We start from the raw sequence: 8,951 nt of genomic DNA, 5'->3' as shown, positions 1-8,951 counted from the left end.
TACATGGTCAACATCCAACAGCTCGCCTGCACACTCACTGTAATTTCGGGAGTAGTGAACCCGTTTGATTCAAGCAACATAATGTCCTGCTATGCATAGTTTATGTATGCAGACCGAAATGGACGGTTCTCCGCTTTCACTAACAACCGTCGCATCAATTTCAAGCATGTGATCAGCCTTTTTTTATTTTTTTTTTTATTTTTTCTTGTCACGCTTCTTGCTTCAGCTTTATAACTTCGAACACACTTTATTGTCTCATGAGCTTGAAATTTGCATGCGCAGCCAAAGAACGGTGGAACTAGCGAATGTGAAAACCGGTCATCTAAATGAGATGCCCTGTGCCTGCCGTGCGGGTTTTCATGAAGGACTCATGCAGCCAGCTACCAAGTTCAAGTTGTGCACTTGACAAAATTACGACTATGAATGGGCACTTGTGTGGAAGCATAATATGTGCAAGAAGTTCTCAAGATAGTGAGAACAGAACCGATTTTGTTAGTCAGAGATGCTTCAAGGGCCCGTAAAAATAGGCAGGCACAATTTGTTTTTATTTATCAAAATTGCGTTATTACCCCAGTTATCGACTGGATTTTTTCTTATGTGTTTAAACAGTGTCTTCGTACCCTGCCTTGTGTAATACCCGGAAACGGATCCTCAAGGTAACTAAATGAAAAAGAATCTGCAAGGATGATGGTGTGTATATGTGACATGTCAGGCACACCATAGTTAGTTATACCAGGGGACACGTGCCTCTTCTGTGAAGGTGAAGGTTTGCTTTCTGCGTGCAAACCCTCCCCTGAAGACCTTATGTTGCAGCAGACTACACACAAATGCAAGCATAGTGTCCGAGTTCGGTGCCCCATACTCGTAACTACATGCGCTGCACATGAAAGCGGGTTTTGCAGGCTTGCAATTGCAAGTGCTTACTTGAACCAAAAGAGATGGCGGCGGCCAGATGCCCTGCTTGCAATACTGTATCGGAGGTTGCCACAAGATATTCAGTTACTGTAAAATACCAAACATCTGCCCATTCTACAACAGGCACTCTTCCCTCATTTTTGCAACATCTGGAAAGTACAGAAATGACATATCCTTAGATATTGTGGACCTAATAAGTGCCCATTTCCAAGTTTTACGTGATTATCTCCAAATTTTGAGTGGGCACTTGCTCGGAATTTTACCTAATCAAGTAACGACTTAAATTACACATGTACAAAGCAGATATAAATGCAGGGACATTTCTATTCAGTGTCAGTTTTTTGTTGCATTCAGAATAGTCTAAGCAGTGTAAACAATGCACGAGTCATAAAATTGCTGGAATGCATAGTGCCTTCGATGCTTGCTGTGCTCGTGGCACTGTTAGAAACTATCGATAGCCCAAATTGCATCTTTCAAGCATTGTGAAAAACATTGGGGTATAAACGTGCTATTTGCAGGCCCAAGTCTCAGCAGCTGGACTGTCCGCATCTTGCGAGACAGGAACTATCTTGCGGGACTGCACTGCCGAAATGAACATCACCGGAAGGGTGGCAGCTTCTCTGGTCATGGAGGAACCGCTGCAGTTGAACCCTTTCGACGCTGCCTCCCCCTCCTGCAGCATTGAGGTGCCACACGACTGTGTGTCTCCTGCTCACAGCAGCGTGGCAGAGTCTGATGCAACATACTCTCCTTCCCGCTCTGCCGAAGGTTTCGAGAGGTAAGCTATGCGCATGTATGCCTAGAATTTGTGAAAAACGCTTTACATAATCCCATTCCAGTGACGGACAAACTGCGTCAAGTCCACCAGCACCAGAAAAAGAACGCCAGTTCCTGGTCTTTGAGAGCTGCCTGCGAGAACTCTTCAGGACATGCCAGGAGTGCTCAAGACCCTGCCAAAATGACATCACAAGCCAGGGTACGCTCATCACAGTGGTCAGCATCTGCCCTCTCGAGCACGTGCGGAAGTGGAGCAGCCAACCCATCATCAATGGAAGAGGCGCAGGAAACATTCTGTTGACAAGCCATCTGCTCTTCTCTGGAGCCCAAGTGACGAACACACTTCGGATGCTCCGCCACATGAACGTCGAGGTGATGAGCGATCAGATGTACAACACCTACCAGAACGCCCTCCTGTTCCCTGCAGTGGACAAGGTGAGGAACATCCTGAAGGAACTACATTATAGTATTTTTTTACTCCCATATAAAGCCCATTACCAGGTGTAGCATCCTTCCTGTGAAACATTCAACAAACATTCTCTACATTTTCAGTGCTGACAAGTGGGCAGAGGCTTGTGCTTATACATCGTCGCATGATAGATCCGGGAAGCATATGCTTGTGTCATCTGCTTGCTGCACCAATAAGGAAATGCCGCCACAAGCACCACTGTCAGGGAATTTGGTTGACGGCTTTTGCACTAAATGTAAAGAATGTGTTTCTTACTTTTCACAGGAAGAGAGCTATGTCTTGAAATTTCTATATGTAAAATTCGCCACTAAAAACGGCTTTGGTAGTAATTCGAGCTCATTGCGTGAAGAAACAAATTTTTCAAGCTGATTTCTGAGCGAGCCTCTGGATTCATAATTCTATAGAAGGTGTTTGTTTCTAGATGCACCAAATTATAAAAAAGAGAACTAGCATTCTTTTTACCCTGGGGCTAAAGTGGGGGCCATGGACGCCACCATAAATGAAGTGAAATGGGTTAGTAAGTTACTTGACTAAAACACTCAAACAAACTTTTATTGTTTATATTTATGGGTTCTGGGGGCGACAAAAGTCCTTGCACACACTTCAAACCGAAACTAAGAGGGAAAATATCACCTGTGTAGCCTGCAGTGCGGATGTGTGAGTCTGCCATGGCAACCATGTTCACTTCCAGGGCCGGTAGGGGGTGGAGAGATTGTTATCATGGGCACTCTTTGCCCGCTTAGTTTTGAAGTACTGCATAAGAGCGACTTTTGTTTTACCATAACAACCACTACAAATTTGTAGTGAAAATGTATGTCACGGGTGTACTCTGATGTAGAGCATCAATTTTCCAAATACATTATGCCCTCAAAAATAAAACCTAAATAAGTTAATTAGAATGTTTCTTTATTAGCTGACTAATTAACCCATTTCAAGTCTTCTTGTGGTGCCCATAGTCCCCAAATGTAGCCCCAGGGTTAAAAAAAACCCTAACATTTTTTTTTGTGGTGCAGCGGAAAAGAAAAAAATTTTGTCCGTCACATACTATGGGCAAGTGAACTAATTAATTTTATTTTTCTCTATGCATACTCGGAAATAATAAATTATGTCAGCGCATTTTTACAATTTCTCATGCAACATTAATTTCCATGAATAGATATGGCTACAAGAACAAGAAGAGCTGATCAGTCAGCTGGACAGTCAAGAAGTTGACATTACTGCCGATGGACGGTTCGATTCTCCTGGGTTTTCTGCAAAGTACCTCACATACTCGGCTCACGTCCAACAGATCAACAAGATTCTCCACTCTGTGCAGGTCCAGCTAGGAGAGGTGAGTGTTCATGTAGTAAAACAATCACAACGGTTTTATGATTCTTTATGTACACTTTTATAATTTAGTATAATTTGGTGACTTCACTGTCATGCGCAATTCAAATGATTTGTGTCTCACTTCTGTTCTTAGTCAGAGCGAGCAATGGCCAGTGTCAACATGGAAAAGGAAGGCCTCATCAAGCAGCTGGAATTTTTGAAGGAGAAATGTATGTTCATATTTTCTTCGACATTCATAGTGATTCCATACTGTTCTACATTGTATACTCAACAATTATTTTGTACTACGAAATTCAATGGCACAGGTATCCACATCCGATCCTTGGGGACTGATCGCCACCCTGCCATACGGAAGCACATGGAGACCCAGGAGCCCGGAATCGCCCACTACTTCGACATTTGGCACATCTCCAAAAGTAAGCAATTGTCAAAGCCTATTTATGTAGGTGACATTTTCTAGTGAAGCTGCTGCAGGATTTCATTAAATTGCTTTTTAATTTTTAGGTGTGAAGAAAAAGATGGCGGCAGCAAGCAAACGAGCCGGCTGCCAAGAACTTCAAATGTGGGTGCAGGCGACCACCAACCACCTCTACTATTCGGCCAAGGCTGGGGCGGGCGACAGGAAACTGACCGTCGACGTGTGGCTCAGTCTCCAGAACCATGCCATCAACGAACACACGGGCCATGGCGGGAGCTATCCCAGGTGTCTGCACAACGAGATACAAGACAGCACAAGAAAGTGGATGGATCCTAGTAGGTTTTTGTTCTCCCAACTGAGGGTGCTCATTCTAAACCATGTCCTATCTGCAGACTCCCAGGCCTATGACCACCTAAAAAAAATCACTGGGGACAAGTGGCTCCTGAAGGACGTCGGCCAGATGTCTCCCCATGGCCAGACGTACGCCCTTGAGGCGTTCCACAGCGTCCTCATAAATTTCGCCCCAAAGTCCCAGGCATTTTCTCCGGCTGGCATGCTTGCAAGGTAATTACAGAAATACATTTTGTCTGGAAGTCAGGTGCAGTGATGTCTCGTTGATATTCGCATGCCCATACCCCCCAAAAATCGTTCATGGTGAGAGTTTTCCATAATAATGACAAATGCAAGTAATTGCCCAATTCATACCAGAAAATACTGTCTATATAGTAGGGTATCCAATCAGGGTTCTCCTTACAGTGGGTAGCAGTGGTTACGCTGCCCGCCCGTCGAGCAGACCGCCCTTCTCTATGATGTATCATACACCTCAATATTTTACCAACGCTGGACGAGATGTCACCGATTAATCAAATACACAATACCCCCCATCGTCATATTTGTGAGGTGGCCATTGCACAAGGCATAAATACAAATCTCAGCAAAAAAACAAAAAAATCAACAAAAAAATTGCTGCATTGGTGAAAAAGGACCAAAGGTTATTACACAAATCAAACATGCCCCCACCCCCCCTCCCAGAAAAATTGTCAGTTGACCACATCTCAAATATTTCTCGGAAAACTCTGGTACCCATATTAACGGGGTCTAAATTTACAAAACATTACAGCATCTGAATTACCAAGAAGTTGATAAGGTCCTAATTTACAAAACATAACAGCATCCGAATTACCAAAGAGTTGGTTTGCCATTGTTTTGCACAATGGCAAAACTTTTCGAGATTGGTCCTTTTCAAAATCCTTTGGTTTTACAACATTGCGGCCTATATGCATGTTTCTTTTTCCAAGAAAAAATATTCAGCACAGGGGTTATGTGTCCTTTTCAATTTGTTATAAGGAGTACTGCAACTGACTGCCGCTTGCACATATATCTCTATCATAATGTGTATGTTCAGGCTTATCAATGCAGTTTTGGCGCAAGTACAAAAATCTAAGGGGGGACTTCTACCAGGCTGCGATTTATATACAAACATTTTTGTAAAACCATTCAATGATGCGGGGTGGGCTGCTTATAGGCCAAAATGTACAGTGCTTCTTGGTGGCACATTTCATCTTCACTGAAATATCACCATCCTGCAGGACACGACTTGCAATCTTGCATTACAACGAAAACTCGGACCGCTGCCAAGCTGTGACGCAACAGGGCGATCCACGTTTCACGGTGACCACATCAAAGGCACGGAAGGGACACGCCACAGCACGTGAAAAGAAAACGGATCCAACTTATGGTAAGTGTGGCTCCTAATCCAGGCAGAAGCTTTGCTAACTGCATATTGGAATGTTATCATGCATATGCTTCAATTTCAGAGTACGTTGGAAAGCTAGTCCGGGAGGTGATGGCCAGCAATGAGCAGTGCACGTCCCTTGATGAGGCAGCAATAGCCAAAAAACGCATCTTTCCGGCACCCATGAATGCCGCCTTCACGAGGCCTTCCAAAAGGGAACTCGTGGAGGCAAGGAGGTCCCGGTTCGGCCAAGTTACCCCGTGAGGGACCTCCTCAAATCCCTCCTGTCACCCGTGCACTCAATGGTAAGTTTCCAAGGCCCCTTCACCTGCCAGGTGAAGCCAAGTTCCAGGCTGAGACAACACGTTTCCTTTTGCAGGACACCTGCCTCGGCCAAGCGGGCGTTAGGGGGCATGGTTAACACATCGAAGGCACGGAAGGGACATGCCACAGCACGAGAAAAGAGAACGGATCCAACGTATGGTAAGTGTGGCTCCAAATCCAGGCTGAAGCTTTGCTCCGTGCGGTTTGGAATGTTATCATGCATATGCTTCAATTTCAGAGTACGTTGGAAAGCTAGTCCGGGAGGTGATGGCCAGCAATGAGCAGTGCACGTCCCTTGATGAGGCAGCAATAGCCAAAAAACGCATCTTTCCGGCACCCATGAATGCCGCCTTCACGAGGCCTTCCAAAAGGGAACTCGTGGAGGCAAGGAGGTCCCGGTTCGGCCAAGTTACCCCGTGAGGGACCTCCTCAAATCCCTCCTGTCACCCGTGCACTCGATGGTAAGTTTCCAAGGCCCCTTCACCTGCCAGGTGAAGCCAAGTTCCAGGCTGAGACAACACGTTTCCTTTTGCAGGACACCTGCCTCGGCCAAGCGGGCGTTAGGGGGCATGGTTAACACATCGAAGGCACGGAAGGGACATGCCACAGCACGAGAAAAGAGAACGGATCCAACGTATGGTAAGTGTGGCTCCAAATCCAGGCTGAAGCTTTGCTCCGAGCGGTTCGGAATGTTATCATGCATATGCTTCAATTTCAGAGTACGTTGGAAAGCTAGTCCAGGAGGCGATGGCCAGCAGCGAGCAGTGCACGTCCCTCGATGAGGCAGCAATAGCCAAGAAGCGCATCTTTCCGGCACCCATGAATGCCGCCTTTACAAGGCCTTCCAAAAGGGAACTCGTGGAGAAAAAGAGGTCCCGGTTCGGCCAGGTTACCCGTGAGGGACCTCCTCAAATCCCTCCTGTCACCCGTGCACTCGATGGCAAGTTTCCAAGGCCCCTTCACCTGCCAGGTGAAGCCAAGTTCCAGGCTGAGACAACACGTTTCCTTTTGCAGGACACCTGCCTCGGCCAAGCGGGCGTTAGGGGGCATGGTTAACACATCGAAGGCACGGAAGGGACATGCCACAGCACGAGAAAAGAGAACGGATCCAACGTATGGTAAGTGTGGCTCCAAATCCAGGCTGAAGCTTTGCTCCGTGCGGTTTGGAATGTTATCATGCATATGCTTCAATTTCAGAGTACGTTGGAAAGCTAGTCCAGGAGGCGATGGCCAGCAACGAGCAGTGCACGTCCCTCGATGAGGCAGCAATAGCCAAGAAGCGCATCTTTCCGGCACCCATGAATGCCGCCTTTACAAGGCCTTCCAAAAGGGAACTCGTGGAGGAAAAGAGGTCCCGGTTCGGCCAGGTTACCCCGTGAGGGACCTCCTCAAATCCCTCCTGTCACCCGTGCACTCGATGGTAAGTTTCCAAGGCCCCTTCACCTGCCAGGTGAAGCCAAGTTCCAGGCTGAGACAACACGTTTCCTTTTGCAGGACACCTGCCTCGGCCAAGCGGGCGTTAGGGGGCATGGTTAACACATCGAAGGCACGGAAGGGACATGCCACAGCACGAGAAAAGAGAACGGATCCAACGTATGGTAAGTGTGGCTCCAAATCCAGGCTGAAGCTTTGCTCCGTGCGGTTTGGAATGTTATCATGCATATGCTTCAATTTCAGAGTACGTTGGAAAGCTAGTCCAGGAGGCGATGGCCAGCAGCGAGCAGTGCACGTCCCTCGATGAGGCAGCAATAGCCAAGAAGCGCATCTTTCCGGCACCCATGAATGCCGCCTTTACAAGGCCTTCCAAAAGGGAACTCGTGGAGAAAAAGAGGTCCCGGTTCGGCCAGGTTACCCGTGAGGGACCTCCTCAAATCCCTCCTGTCACCCGTGCACTCGATGGTAAGTTTCCAAGGCCCCTTCACCTGCCAGGTGAAGCCAAGTTCCAGGCTGAGACAACACGTTTCCTTTTGCAGGACACCTGCCTCGGCCAAGCGGGCGTTAGGGGGCATGGTTAACACATCGAAGGCACGGAAGGGACATGCCACAGCACGAGAAAAAAGAACGGATCCAACGTATGGTTAGTGTGGCTCCAAATCCAGGCTGAAGCTTTGCTCCGTGCGGTTTGGAATGTTATCATGCATATGCTTCAATTTCAGAGTACGTTGGAAAGCTAGTCCAGGAGGCGATGGCCAGCAACGAGCAGTGCACGTCCCTCGATGAGGCAGCAATAGCCAAGAAGCGCATCTTTCCGGCACCCATGAATGCCGCCTTTACAAGGCCTTCCAAAAGGGAACTCGTGGAGGAAAAGAGGTCCCGGTTCGGCCAGGTTACCCCGTGAGGGACCTCCTCAAATCCCTCCTGTCACCCGTGCACTCGATGGTAAGTTTCCAAGGCCCCTTCACCTGCCAGGTGAAGCCAAGTTCCAGGCTGAGATAACACGTTTCGTTTCGCAGGACACCTGCCTCGGACAAGCGAACACGCACGGAAGGGGGGATCTTGCAGACCCGCTCCTTATCCTGTTACGAGAGCCCGACCTGCAGTAATGAGAACGGCAGTTGTAACTGCAGTAACTTGTCAAAGATGATGAAATCCATTGTGATAATGAAGTTTCGATTCCAGGATCATCGACCAGCCGATAAAGCAACACGAAGGCTCAAGTTCTGGGAGCTGCCATGTAGTCAGATGTGCCAAACCTGCCAGGGGAACTTTGATACCGTGAACCATAACAGAAAAAGCCAGTGCTGCAGCTTTTTCTTTATTATGTACTATTTGCAAATAGGTTAAAACAGTGCAGATCATCGTGACCCTGATAATTTTGCCCTACATGGCACTAATTACTGCATTGTTTCATCAATAACACAAAGAAAGTAGTGACCAGTAAACTCTTGCAATTTTATGCAGCTCTTTACAAGGGATCCTAGTCTAAATTCACAAGCTTAGTATGCTGTCAATGTTTTCCTAATTGCGGTACTGAAACCCCAAGC

The 8,951-nt window shown here is 47.2% G+C and overlaps 1 protein-coding gene and 2 long non-coding RNA genes across 3 annotated transcripts; all 3 read left to right on the top strand.

Moving 5' to 3' along the window:
- The first annotated feature begins 1,505 nt into the window (after positions 1-1,505).
- LOC121836555 lies at positions 1,506-4,476 on the top strand. Its single transcript, XM_042291482.1, has 6 exons — positions 1,506-1,693; positions 1,755-2,127; positions 3,318-3,491; positions 3,624-3,699; positions 3,796-3,906; positions 3,995-4,476. The coding sequence occupies exons 1-6, from the start codon at positions 1,506-1,508 to the stop codon at positions 4,474-4,476; spliced, it is 1,404 nt and encodes a 467-aa protein (XP_042147416.1).
- A 2,553-nt stretch (positions 4,477-7,029) lies between these two features.
- LOC121046844 lies at positions 7,030-7,531 on the top strand. Its single transcript, XR_005798336.2, has 3 exons — positions 7,030-7,085; positions 7,165-7,387; positions 7,462-7,531. It is a non-coding gene; the product is annotated as an uncharacterized LOC121046844 (long non-coding RNA).
- Positions 7,532-8,028: 497 nt separating this feature from the next.
- On the top strand, positions 8,029-8,430 carry LOC121836769. Its single transcript, XR_006077991.1, has 3 exons — positions 8,029-8,044; positions 8,124-8,346; positions 8,421-8,430. It is a non-coding gene; the product is annotated as an uncharacterized LOC121836769 (long non-coding RNA).
- Positions 8,431-8,951: the final 521 nt, after the last annotated feature.

Source organism: Ixodes scapularis, unplaced genomic scaffold, assembly GCF_016920785.2.
Source record: "Ixodes scapularis isolate PalLabHiFi unplaced genomic scaffold, ASM1692078v2 PGA_scaffold2__306_contigs__length_199485367, whole genome shotgun sequence".
In the NCBI taxonomy this organism is placed as follows: Eukaryota; Metazoa; Arthropoda; class Arachnida; order Ixodida; family Ixodidae; genus Ixodes; species Ixodes scapularis.
Note: the sequence above shows the minus strand (reverse complement) of the source record. Positions and strands in the feature narration are given on the sequence as shown.

Excerpts from the sequence above, each read along its gene's own strand:
- LOC121836555 (XM_042291482.1), top strand. The coding sequence starts at position 1,506 with ATGAACATCACCGGAAGGGTGGCAGCTTCTCTGGTCATGGAGGAACCG. Across the intron at positions 1,694-1,754 it reads TCTGCCGAAGGTTTCGAGAG|TGACGGACAAACTGCGTCAA; the intron begins GTAAGCTATGCG and ends ATCCCATTCCAG. Across the intron at positions 3,907-3,994 it reads CATTTGGCACATCTCCAAAA|GTGTGAAGAAAAAGATGGCG; the intron begins GTAAGCAATTGT and ends TTTAATTTTTAG.